The 13702-nt window shown below is 54.9% G+C and overlaps 1 protein-coding gene across 1 annotated transcript; it reads right to left on the bottom strand.

Annotated features, from left to right (window-relative positions):
- Positions 1 to 1085: 1085 nt before the first annotated feature.
- On the bottom strand, positions 1086 to 13585 carry map2k2a (mitogen-activated protein kinase kinase 2a). The gene is made up of 11 exons (XM_006639874.3): positions 12493 to 13585; positions 10914 to 11124; positions 9160 to 9306; positions 8676 to 8753; positions 7966 to 8017; positions 6781 to 6905; positions 5718 to 5931; positions 4843 to 4907; positions 4683 to 4744; positions 4201 to 4246; positions 1086 to 3823 (listed from the first exon to the last, which is right to left on the bottom strand). The coding sequence occupies exons 1-11, from the start codon at positions 12582 to 12584 to the stop codon at positions 3713 to 3715; spliced, it is 1203 nt and encodes a 400-aa protein (XP_006639937.1). The 5' UTR covers positions 12585 to 13585; the 3' UTR covers positions 1086 to 3712.
- Positions 13586 to 13702: the final 117 nt, after the last annotated feature.

Genomic DNA, 13702 nt, shown 5'->3' with positions numbered 1-13702 from the left:
AGCCCAGGGGGAAATTTGGCCAGGACACTGGGGTAACACGTCTATTCTTTTCGAGAGACACCCCGGGATTTTTAATGACCACAGAGAGTCAGGACCTCGGTTTTACGTCTCATCCGAAAGACAGTGCCTGTTCACAGTACAGTGTCCCCGTCACTATACTGGGGCATTAGGACTCACACAGAGTGCAGGGTGAGCGCCCCCTGCTGGTCACACTAACACCTCTTCCAGCAGCATTCTTAGCTTTCCCAGGAGTCTCCCCTCCAGGTACTGACCAGGCTCACACCTGCTGGGCTCCAGTGGGCTGCCAGCTGTGAGTGCAGGGTGATACAGTCTTACAAAGAGTGTACACTAGGCACTGCTACAGAGCAGTAAGCATTAGTGCATTGTCTTGATCGTTATTACCATTATTTATAGTATTAAGCATACTGAAGATGAAAACATTTTTTCTAGAGACAGCTGGCTGTGGATGTCTTTTAACTAAAAGAGAGGGTTATTAAGTATGCATGCCCTACGTCTGCCAGCAGGGGCAGTATAAAACATATTTAAACTCAGCAGCTTCAAGTTTTACTTTTACTCATTTATGACTATTTAGATCCCCTATGACTAATGTTATTTGTACTTCCAGCAGTAACTTTCTCAAGTTCCATTATTTTCCCCCTCTGGATCATGTAACACACCAGATCTCTAACCTCTCCTGACCCCTGTGCCCCTCCCTAGCCAACAGGCCGGGCGGAAGTACATCAAAGGTCACCTGATCGCGCTTTCTGAATGGGATGATGAATTTATGTTTGTTCTTGGAATCAGACATGTAATCCCAGGTGGTGGTGTTTTCGTACTAAAACATGACTATGTTAAACCTCCCTGGCTCCACCCACCCCCACCCCTCCTCCACAAAATAAAAACACAGGAGTTGCATATTACTCACGATGTAAAGTGCCATTTATTAATCGAGTCTTTTTTCCAAAAAAAAAAAAAGGACCTTTAGCATCAACAGAATGCTCAGTACAAACAATTTTAGCCTTTTCTCAAATTTCCAAGCACAGAGAGAGAGAAGAGAGATTTTTTTTGTTGGTTTGTTTTCTTAAAAAAAAAAAGAGGCAAGAAACAAGAAATCCCAATTACAAAACTGTCACCTAAATGCACTTCATCCCCAGAACAGCATCGCTGTCCAGTCTGTGAGACACTCCTCTCGAACGTGGTCTTCAGAGAGCCTGGCAGGGGCCACAGCCTGACCTTGCACAGCCCCGTGTCCAGCTCACGAGCCGACTTGCTTTCAGAACACTTAAATATACATTCAGTCCACACGATTTACTCAGCCAGAATACACAGAGATATAAAAAATAATGAACCCATAAGTGTATCGATAACCACTGTGCAGTGATGCACGGTTTTACACAGAAGATTTGTGAAGGATGTGCCATGAGCTGACAACGCAGAAGGAGAAACTCCAGCATGATTAGCGATCAGATGTTTTATTTTATTTTCGGGGGAGGGGGGGGGGGGGTATGGCAGAGAACTGCTTCTCTGTCTGCTCAAAGGACTGTGCTTCTTTTTCCGCTTGTCTGAAAGATTATGCAGCGTGTGCAGCCGGTGGATATGTTTGCGTGTTTAAACGGTGCTGCCAAGATCCAGCCTGGATCACTGCTGCACAGCGAGGGCACCTGTGGAACCGGAGGCAGTTGAGGAGGGGTGACTGATTAACCAAAACCTGACCTCAGGGGCCGCGATCTCTGCGTGGAGCCTCCCGAATTATCCACAAGAGAGGTCTGGGACAGCATTAGACGTGATCTAACTGGGCCTTTCCAATGACACTGTACAGGGTTTTTAGTCGCACTGGTCTCGGAAAGCAATGGGGGCAGACCGCTAGGAGGCACAGCAAGCGGGGCTCCCTCTGTCTATGTAGGCTGGCTAAGCAGCCGGAGCCCACTAGGAGGCGCTGCGCCCCACCGCGGGTCCTGAGGGCTGCGGACTCTCGCCGTTGTAACGACGAAGCAGAAAAGCAGCATTTAACAGCATTCCAACATCACGCCCGTGCAAATGCAACTGAAACAAAGACGACAAAGCTGCAAATATCCAGCATCTGCTTACACGCCTGCAGCGGGCAGAACCCGTAATGGACCTCGCTGCCGCACAAGGGGACTCTCACCCGCTCCCGAGATGAGACGCAGTCTGAGTGCATGCACCCCCGTTCGTGACCGAACACTACTGCCACTGTGCAGGCAGACGGTCACATTTACCCATCTTAACTGCCGATACCAGCTGCAAATAAACACATCAGAGTGGGTAATAAGGAGTCCCACAGCCTCACATACTTAAATTTCATAACCACTGAAGTAATGGCTTCAGTACTGCTGGAGGCGGCCGAGGGTGGCGAGAGCGCGAGACCGCGAGACCCTAACCCCTGTCACAGACACCACCACACTGATGAGAAAAATAACAAGCGAGCGTCTCTTCAACATGGCCTTCAGTGCAGCAGAATGTGGTTTCTGCAAGGTTTGGGGTAATACCAGTTTTGGTTCAGTACTGTGAATAATACAACGGGAACCAGCAGTTGAAATATTTCACACCCTGCCGGTGTCCCCGTCTGCCCATGGAAACCTGTCTCTTCCAATTGATTTACAAACATAAACACGGAGACGCCCCTCCCCCCCCGCTGGAGTCTTAGAAACCCTGTCGACAGACACACCCCCAGTGCTCTTCCAGCCTCTGCAGAGACTGCTCACACTGCAGCAGCAAACACGACCGGGAGCCCAGTTCCAGACGGATCCAGACCTGTACCAGTAACTCATTTCGAAAAGTAAAAACACACAGGCCTGCTATTCCAGTGAAGCACTGCTCGCCTCGGCGAAGGGCTGCGGTTTACATCCTGTATCTACAGCGCTGTCTGGACCCTAAGGGGTCAGTGTGGTAACTTCACTATAGGACCCTCCTGTAACTTTTTTCCCCAACTGAGCACAAGAGATAAGCATTTAAAAGAAAAACCTTCGACATCAAATAAAAGTGACAAAAAAATGGCAGGAGTTTTAAAAAACGTACTATATCATTTTTAATACCCAAGCCAGCACTGGAGAGACAAAACAGGTGCATGTTTATTGCTAAATAAAAAGAAATTGGCTATAACAGGTCTAAAATATCTCCAAACGGCAGGGGTGACGGGAAGTGTGGGAGGGAGTGTACATGCCCTCGAGCTGGCCTAGCCCCGCCCCCTCCAGCAGCAACGCCATAGTCATGACGCTCCAGGCTGGGGAGCCGATCACAGATCACAGAAGGGCAGGCTGTGCTCGGGGCGCTCGGCGAGTAACAGTGCTGTCTGCCCAGTGGCGGCCGAGGTGTGGCACTCGGGCGTTCTCGGATTGGGTGGGGACAGATCGGGCTACTAAAAAAAAAGTTTCAAATGTCTGTTTTATTTCATAATAAATATACATACGCAGGGTCTATCTCGATATCCCTAAAAACAGCTAATAAATATTCCTTTGTGATATCTTTTGCTTTGCAGACCATCACACTCCCCTCCCACCTTGAATCCTCCCGACATCCGAGGAGGCCGACAGGCGACACACAGCTGCCAAGGAGCAGGAGTTTAGGGTCGGGATCGGGGGGGGGGGGAGAGGCGTGGTGTGTGTTGTTGCGGGGGCTGGGGGAGGTGGCGAGTGGCAGATGCTCGACTCGTACAGACAGACATACAGACGGACACCGGGGGGGCGCCGGTGCCTCAGACCGCTGTGCGCGTCGGGGTGCTGGGCTGGTTCAGGCCCATGGTTTTACACAGCCAGCCCGCGAAGTCCACCTCCTCCACCTCCGAGCGCTTGATGAACGTGTGGTTCTGCAAGACACAACCGGAACACCGCGTCAGCTCTGGGGAAGAATGGGGCCTCACCACACACGTGCCCCCCACCAATCGTCTTTGCGCCTCGCAGTTTAAAACGAGGCCCCATTCTCCTCCTTCAAGTCACAATCGCAGAAGACCCGTTTCCAGAACACTGGGACATCAGGTCTTAATACACTGACAGCTCAAGCCCCCCTCGGTGGGGAGCTGATCCTCACGCTGGCGGCCATACTAGAAACACTGGGCCCCCCTTCCTCCCCCCAGGACACTGCAGTCCACCCCAGGTCACCCCCCCGGGCCTGTTAGCGGGACCAGGGGCGCCCCAGATTACAGATCTCTGCAGCCAAGACTGTCGCCTCTCCTCCGCTTCTCACCATCAACATCTTCAGGTCGGCTCTTTCCGAAGGGTTCTTCATGAGGCTGAGAAGCAAAGAGAGTCAGAACGCAGCAGTGAGTACAGCACGGCCCTTTCCACAGGCTCCCCCTTCCTCCCAAAGCCCCCCCTCTTCGCTGACAACAAGCTTCCGCTCTGTCTCAAAGACTACCAAGGTGAGAACCTGCAATTCATCTGAAGAAACTGAGCAAAGCAAGGAAGCAGCCATCTGGCCCATCCTGATTGCTGCCCTCATCTTACTGATCCATCAAGACTCGTTAAGCCAGTTCCTGGCAGCCGACTCCCTCCAGCGCCCTGGCTGCTCCATAAGTAACAACGTGCTCAGAGTTGGGTGCTCAGCGCTGGAACGTCGGCCTCATTGCGTTCTCTGCTGCCAGGCTGCCTCTGGACTGACTTTCCCCGCTGCAGCTTCGGAGACGAGGACAGACACAAACAAGAAACATTCGGCCGGGGGAAACCCACCATTTATTGACGAAGTCCTGGAAGTCGCAGGTGAAGACGCTGGAGGGCAGTTTCGGCGGAGGCTGCGGACACAGAACGGGCAGAAGGTGAAGAGGCGGGACGAGGGGGGGGGGACCGGGAGGACGGAGGGCAGGGCGCGCCGAGGTGGCAGGCTCCTCACCTCGTTGACGATGTAGTCCAGCAGCTCGAAGATGGCCATGGGGGGGCGGCTCTCCATCCCGTGCCCTGCGGGAGCGGCGACAGAGACGCGGACACGGCGGTGAGACGTCTGCCGCGCTCGGGGGCCGGCCTGCGCCGTCCCGCGCGCCGCGGAGTCACCCCGAACCGTGCCATCAGCCGGGCGGAGGGCTGTGGCCCCCCTCCCCCACCCTCCTTAAAGGGGAACTGCAGCGCTATTTTTATACTTCGGGGTCGATAAGAATCAGCGCTGATAAGTGCAAGTAAAATGCCCAAGGCAAGTTGTAAAACATCACAAAACAGACTCAATTTCCTGGTCTGCGCCACTCCATATTCTCCCATTCAGAACGAGGCAACGGATCTTCCAGTGACGTGTTGCACAGAAATATAAATATTGCTCTCGACTTTGAGAGTGTTGCTGACAAATACGACTTATTAACTCTGCATGCAGATCACGTTGGAACAATTTTGCAGCGAAATGTCTGCTGCACAGCCTGTACTGATTTGCTCGTCCATCACAGTACATCAGTCATTACAGGGACTAGTGAGCAGGAAGGGCCTCACATCACCAATTGCGGGAACTCGAATGCGAGTTTGCGACAACATGGCGACTTCCAATACTTTCACAAAGCTCACGATCTCTTGCTGAAGTCAAAATGTGTAAAAGAAATTTAGGATTTATTGAATCACCGATATTTAAAAACCGGTCTGAGAAACTGGGACTGCGGCTCCCCTCGAATTCCGCCCAGACACTCGAGGTCTGAACGTGTGCACTCCTGGCGAGAGAGCGTCCGGATTCGGGCTCCAGGCGGCCCTGGGAGCCCAGCCCGTGTCGGGGCGCTGCCACGGGACACTCACCACTGATGGGCCGCCCCGGGGGTCGGGGGCGGGGGGAGGTGCTGTGCTTCTCGCCTTCCGCGCCGTCGAGGACAGGCCGCCCAAAAATGACCTCCAGCTCCCGGGCGTCGGGCGGGGGGATGGGGTAGCGGCCGATCGCCAGCTCCACCAGGGACAGGCCCATGCTCCAGACGTCCGACTGCACAGAGTAGTGCGTGCCCTGCAGGCGCTCCGGCTGCCAGGACACAACATGGTCACCGTGGTCGAGCCACGGCCCAGCGCAGCGTCGCCACGGCGCCGGCCGGCAGTTACTGGCACAGTGAGCACCAGGGACACGCTGTCAAGGCCCAGCACAGCAGCGCCGCAGCGCCAGATCACAACAGTGCCAGTCAAGGGCTACGGACACAACGAGCACCAGAGACACACACAGTCGATATCCTACTGACCCTTAACCAGAACGTCTCCGCGAAACCCATCTCGCAAAGAAAAATCACGGCTGAACACCGAGAGAAAATGAATGGTTCCCACGGGTTCCTACAACACTGCAGCTTCTACCTTTCATTTTGAAAACGGTTTTCTTTTATTTGGGCTTTACCCCCTTCCGACAAACCGCTACAAAACCTACAGCGACGTGCCCCCCCAGACCCCCGGAGTCTCCGGCCAGGACGCTGGATCGCTCCGAGCGGGAGAGAGAGGCCGACAGGAGGGTGGGGTCGCTTCACTGCGGGCGGCTTCTGCCTTTATTAGCCCAACTGAGCAGATTCTGAAACTCTGGCTGAAGACACCAGACCAGTATAACCTGTAGGACTGGGGCTCTCTAGTAACTTGGCTTCGGATCCCGGCAGCTTGGGTCTCATACTGTGGAAGGAGGCTGCCACCGGCCAACGAGATCATTTAACATTTTTTTCTCCTTGCTAAAAATGAGAGGGAGGCGAGGGGGAAGGAACACAAGCGCCCAGCGCCCAGCGCCCAGAGCAGCAGCGGCCGACGACTGGAGCCGAGCGAGAGCCTGCCCCTGGCCTGGGATCTGCACTCCCCTGCCAGGGCAGCCGAGAGCCAGCCGGCGCAGGGAAGGGCGACTCACAGACATGTAGGAGCGCGTCCCCACGAAGGAGTTGGCCATGGAATCGATGAGCTGGCCGCTCACGCCGAAGTCGCACAGCTTGATCTCCCCTCGCGAGTTCACCAGGATGTTGGAGGGCTTGACGTCTGTGGGAGGAGGGAGGGAGAGGCAGATGAGGTCGGGGGGGGGGCGTCTGTGCACCACCCCGGAGCTGGGCCCCGGCCCTAGCAGTCCCGGGTGCAAGGGCAATCCGTTTGGGCGCACGCGCGCACACACAGACACACACACACAAAACATTTGTCAAGGGCAGACGTCTGCGATCAGTTTTCCTGATCGACTTTGTCTCGATGCACCGTGATGGACGAGGGGGGTGTGGTTGTGGTGAAAGCTCGGGGGGACGTGCCGGAGACGAGAGGACAAGCTCTCGGTAACACATTCAGCTGCTGTGACCAAACGTATTTTGGCATCCTGGAAGAAGAGCACGTGCGATTTGTGCAGAGGGGTCAAGGCAGACTGAAAGAAGAGCCTGAGAAGCCTCCTTTAGGTGTTGCGACACCCCCCGCCCCCATCCCCCAGCAGCGAGGGGTGGGCGGAGGGCGCAGCGCTGCCGAACGGAGCGTGCGCGGGGGGGGGAGGGGGTGCTGGGTGCGGCCGCCATGCAGTCATGTCTGCGAGCGCCGGGAGTCGGCCTGTAATTACAGCCTGGGCTTCCAGACGGCGCGGCACGCTCCCCGCCACACACACCACGGCCCGGTAACCCCTTCTGCACCGGAGCTCCCCCAGAGTCACCACACCCAGCTCTGCTCAGCCTGCAGGCAACCCCACCCCCCCAGTCGTCGTCAGGTGTAGACCCCCCCACACTGGTCGGTGCTGTGAAGCAGAGAGAAAGGGTCTTTGGGGAAAGAGCGCTCCTGAAGATGGAGACCAACCAGCTCCCCTGCAGGCAGAAACACGGGGGGGACAGACAGACAGACGCGGAGACACGAGGGGAGGACAGACAGACAGACGCGGAGACACGAGGGGAGGACAGACAGACAGACACGGAGACACGAGGGGAGGACAGACAGACAGACGCGGAGACACGAGGGGAGGAGACGGTGGGGGGGGGGGACGACACTCAGCTCACACTCATACTGGAGCTGCAAGAGATGCAGAGAGACACAGAGACACGCAGATGCTCTGTGGACACGAGCACAGCGACGTTACCTCTGTGCATGATCTGGTGTTTCTCCCGGAGGTAGGCCAGCCCCCTGAGGACCTGCAGCACAGAAGGGGTGGAGAGAGAAGGGAACAGAGCTCTCACAGCTGCATGTCTGCTGCTTCATGAAACTCTGACATTTTCAAAGTGTAACGCTCAGTGATGTTACACAATGAACACGCTCACTTCTGCGACAACAATGGCCAGGACAGGTGAGGGTTTCAGACAAAAGAACGCTTACGCTTTCTAAATATTTAATAGCAGGCTGCTTTTAAAAATCGATTTAATTTTTTTAAGAACTAAACAAATGCCTCCTTACAGACAGCGGTCAGTCTGATGGCTGCTTTTACAGAGATGCTGCTATCTGCTGTATTTACACATTTCCTCTGTGATCTTACTTGCTTTTAGACTTACACTGCTGTGCATTGGTGGCCAAGACAACAGTGTTACTGCAACACAAAGAAACACTGACTATTAAGAGAAATGAGTGGTTTCCACAGCACAGGAGAGAGCGTCCTTCCATATATAACCTTGTACGTCACCAGAAACCTGAAGATGTTTCCTTTTTACCCATTGAACTGTTCTGCCCCTGCTCTGTAAACAGACTTCCTCATTTTAAAACTGTTAATTGTGGAACAGTTCTCTATAGAACATTAGTCTTTGACACGTATACCCCAACCTCACGGCAGTGCCCTAGTCCAAGAGTGGGAATACTCACAGCTATGCTCACTTTTCCGAGGATCTCTTCTGGGATTCTCCTCGCTTCCTTCAGCACCTGATCCAAAGACCCTCCATCCTGCAGAGAGGGGCACAGTCAGAGCGCAGACCACAGCTCCCAGTCCCCCGTGCTGCAGGACAAGCCCAGGAGCTCCTGCCTCTGTGCTGCAGGACAAGCCCAGGAGCTCCTGCCTCTGTGCTGCAGGACAAGCCCAGGAGCTCCTGCCTCTGTGCTGCAGGACAAGCCCAGGAGCTCCTGCCTCTGTGCTGCAGGACAAGCCCAGGAGCTCCTGCCTCTGTGCTGCAGGACAAGCCCAGGAGCTCCTACCTCTGTGCTGCAGGACAAGCCCAGGAGCTCCTGCCTCTGTGCTGCAGGACAAGCCCAGGAGCTCCTGCCTCTGTGCTACATACAGCTCCCAGCCTGCAACACTGCTCCTCACAGTCAACACAGACGCCCAGCCCCTGCCCCCCTGCCCCTCTCTCACCATGTGCTCCATGCAGATGCTGATCTCCCCGTCGCTGTAGAAGGCCCCGTAGAAGCCCACGATATAGGGGGAGTTACACTCGTGCAGCACCTGCAGCTCCCGGATGATCTGGTTCCTGATGGCAGGCTTGATCTCCAGGTGGATCAGCTGAAGGGGCAGAGAGGGGGGAAGGCAGTGAGACTGTTTCTACGCAACAAGAATCTGGCTCCAAATATTTGAAAGTGTTATCCAACCCACTGCCCATATGTTTATATAAGATAAGATCAGATCACTTTATTGGCCCTATACAATTTCTTGTTTTAGGAATTTCTTTTCGCAGACCCCAGCTTGCTCTCCATGAGACACACAGACAGGGAGAGAAGCTGGGGGTCAGAGCGCAGGGTCAGCCATTTATACAGCGCCCCTGGAGCAGTTGTGGTTAAGGGCCTTGCTCAGGGGCCCAGCGGAGTTGGATTCCTCTGCCGGCCGCAGGATTTGAACCGGCAACCTTCCAGTCACAGGAGCAGATCCTGAGCCACAGAGCCACCGCTCCGCACATCATTTAAATATCTTATGATGTGTCTTTATTGTAAATGTCTGTAGATTTTTGTTTTATGTTAATTTTCTCTGCTTTGCTTTGGCAACACTGATTGTATTCATTGGTCATGCCAATAAAGCACCTTGAATTGAATTGAAAAATTAAGAATGAGATGGAAAGAGTGAGACAGAGAGAGGAGAGAGAGTGAGACATGGAGAAAAGGGTAGGGATGGGGAGAGGGAATGAAGAAGAGAGGGGGAGAGAGGAAGAGCGATTGAGGGGGTAGAGATGGAGAGAGAGGGGGTAACAAAGGGACGAGAGAGGGCCGTCAGCCGCGGGGACGAGAGAGGACCGTCTGTCCCTGGGTCTGTCTACACGCCACGCCTGTGGCCCCTGAGCAGCCCTTCACCAGGGCTGGCCCTCGCTTTCTGGGGGCCCAAGATGAGATCTTGGAAAGGGGCCCCTCCAGGTCACAGTTTGCACAAACACTGCTGTTATCAGCTCCCAAACACCCACTTATCAGGTTATTACTGAGAACTACTGAATAAATGAATCATATAACTAGAAAACGTATTACCCAGCTTTGAACAACACATCATAACTTACAAACTAGGACAAGAAGCACACACTTACAAAGATAACAGGTATTAACACTGAAAGCAATAACGTGAAACGTGAATCTGTTAACTTCTAGAAAGACACCTCAAGTAGCCCACGTCCCTAGCTTGTCTACAGTTTACTAGTCACATGGATGTGTTGGACTGGAGACCAGATGAAACAGAAATGCGTTAGTACAGTGACCGGATTCGGCTCAGCTGTTCTGAGATCTCTCATCCTGCTTCCTTCTCTCAGTGCCCGATAAGGTGCTTCCTCCTGCAGAAGGATGTCCTTTCCCAGCTGCAACTCCAGGAGTTTAATTTCAGACCACTCCAGCGCAGTCTGCAACACTTGGAACGTTTCATGCAATCTGATCATCGCAATACGCAACCCTGTTGTGAAAGGCGCTATATAAAAAGAAATTGAATAAGTACAACTTTCCGAAATTGAACTGACGGTAGTTGGTGAAGCAGCAGCTGAAACCCCACTGATATCGTCATCTTACGGCAAAGATGAGCCACGCCCTCCCTCGACACGGAAATAACCTGCTACCCTTACGTTCACAGCTCACAACAGGATTGATTTCTAACGAACTCACTCAGAGAGAGCCACTGGAGGGCTCCGCCCCACTGGGACTCACCTTGCGGGCCATGACCAGCCCCGAGGGCCGGTGGCACACCTTGTTGACCACGCCGCCGTTGCCGGCGCCCAGCTCGCAGATGCGGTGGAAGTCGTCGTCCTTCAGCTCGCCCACCTTGGCCTTCTGCGTGAGGAAGGCCTCCAGCCTCTTCCTCTGCTGCTCATCCAGGTCCAGCTCCTCCAGCTTCTTCTGCAGGGCCTCCAGGTTTGCCCTGGGGGGGGACATCACGACAGTGTTCAGTGCACAGTTTGGGAAGTCAGCTAACACCACAGGTTTCCCTTCACTGCCAGCAGTGTCTGAACGTCGTCTGGGCTCCTGGTCGCTCCCACCTTCCATACGGACACTGCTGCTGCTCCGGGGTAACGGTGATTCCTTAACGTCTTTGTACAGGAGCGCTCGTGACAAACTGAACACTGAACACACTGCTGCCCAGCACTCTCACGCTGAGCTACTGAACACACTGCAGCCCTGCACTCTCACACTGAGCTACTGAACACACTGCAGCCCTGCACTCTCACGCTCAGCTACTGAACACACTGCTGCCCTGCATTCTCATGCTGAGCTACTGAACACACTGCTGCCCTGCATTCTCACACTGAGCTGCTGAACACACTGCTGCCCTGCACTCTCTTATGCTGAGCTACTGAACACACTGCAGCCCAGCACTCTCATGCTGAGCTACTGAACACACTGCAGCCCAGCACTCTCATGCTGAGCTACTGAACACACTGCTGCCCTGCACTCTCTTACGCTGAGCTACTGAACACACTGCAGCCCAGCACTGTAACACTGAGCTACTGAACAAACTGCAGCCCAGCACTATAACACTGAGCTACTGAACACACTGCTGCCCTGCACTCTCTTACGTTGAGCTACTGAACACACTGCTGCCCAGCACTCACACTGAGCTACTGAACAGACTGCTGCCCTGCATTCTCACCCTGAGCTACTGAACACACTGCAGCCCTGCATTCTCACCCTGAGCTACTGAACACACTGCAGCCCTGCATTCTCACCCTGAGCTACTGAACACACTGCTGCCCTGCATTCTCACCCTGAGCTACTGAACACACTGCTGCCCTGCACTCTTTTACGCTGAGCTACTCATTTATTAACTTATTGTTGTTGCTGCTGCTCAGTGTTGGTGTTTTGGGCGATTCCTTTAATGTCTTTGTATGGGAGCGCTCATGACAAACTGGTCTGAACAGGTGAAACTCGACAGGTTACTGATCTTTCCCCGATGCCCTTTGATACAAAGCGACTCCCATGTGCGCCCTCTCCTACAGCGGGGTCTTTCCCTGCGGCTCTCTGGGTGCAGCATCCGGCTCAGGGGGGGGACCCCCAACCTTCCAGTCCAGACCCCGCTGTCGCACCCTTCCTGCTGATGTGTCCGTCAGCAAGCGGGTCTCAAACCCCCGACACACCCTACACACGCCCGGTATCAGCTCAGCCCTGCTCCGCGGCTACGTTTTCACTCCAGGCCACTGATGCACTAACCTTTCGGGCAAGAAGACTTTTTAAACACATTAACACCCCCCCCCCCCCAGCAGCTGACCCGCTCCCCCCGGAAGGTACTCACTCGGACGCGGCGTCCACGGCGTTGGGACCGGGCTGGCCCTCCCCGCCCGTGGGGGTGATGTTCAGCGGCATCGGCCTCTTCTTCGGAGCCATCTCGCTCGGGCCTCAGGCGCGACCCAGCCCGCACAGCTCGCACTGGACCGGGAAAACCGACTCGGCGCTGGTTCGCTGAATCAGAAGCTCCAGTCGGGAGCCCAGATTAAAACATAGAGAGAGATTTCGGCGGCCCCGTCTCGACTGCAGCCCCCACCCGCCTCTACAGGCCGGCTTGGGAAAGGTTTTCTTTTGGACAATTAAAGCTGAAATGCACGAGTGCCCCGATAGTGGGTGTTTTTTGACAGCTGAGATGCTGTTCTTCACAGCGACATCCCCTTCTCAAGAGCTGCGGGCGGGCGGTCCGGTCCGGTCGGGAAGGTGGGTCGCTAATGGCCACCGGTCTGCCGGCGGGGCTGGGACACGGGCAGCAGCAGCGCGACTACCGCACACGGATCGACGTCTGCATCCGACAGGATGAATATCGCGGCCCCGGCACCTCTGCCCGTCCCGAAGCGCGGAGGTTAGAATCGGGTTTTGCAGCTTTTGAAACGTTGAAAACACCCGAGTCTCCTCTTCAAGGTGCGAGTCCCCCGGGTACCTTCAGACACGTACGGAAAAGTGATCACTTGAAGGAAGACGCCAGGAAAAAATAAATAAACAGCATATCACCGCGTTTGTCTCTTTTCCTTTCCTTCAGAGTCTTCAGCTGTTGTTTAGAGAGAAAGACCGTCTCTGGTGTTGTCCTGGGGCGCACCGCGGCCGCGGCCTGTCTCCGGCTCTGCGGACGCGGAAAAGGGAGGCAGGGTCCCCCGGTGGCAGCGAACACTAGAGCCCGAGGCTGCGCGGCCCTTGCGGCGGGGAGAGGGCGTGAGCGGGGTGTCTGCGGCGAATGTCCACTGGATGGGCCGGGGGACGCCGGCTCGGTTAGGCTCTCAGCTGGGCGGCGGGGACTCAGTTCGGGTCCCGGTTCAGGAAGCAGTAGCAGTAGCAGCAGACGCGGCCAGGAGGGGTCCCACGGAATCTCGCGAGATCTGTCACCCACACATCCTTCACGATCAGCGGAATCCGGTCCAGGGTTGCAACATAAATCTCGCGAGATTAGAGGTCGCGCCTGGAGCTGCACGCAGCGACCTCTGGCGGCGGGATGGAGTAACTCCAGAAACAGAGTGGCTTCG

Source organism: Lepisosteus oculatus, chromosome 29 (genome assembly GCF_040954835.1).
Source record: "Lepisosteus oculatus isolate fLepOcu1 chromosome 29, fLepOcu1.hap2, whole genome shotgun sequence".
Taxonomy (NCBI): domain Eukaryota; kingdom Metazoa; phylum Chordata; class Actinopteri; order Semionotiformes; family Lepisosteidae; genus Lepisosteus; species Lepisosteus oculatus.
Note: the sequence above shows the minus strand (reverse complement) of the source record. Positions and strands in the feature narration are given on the sequence as shown.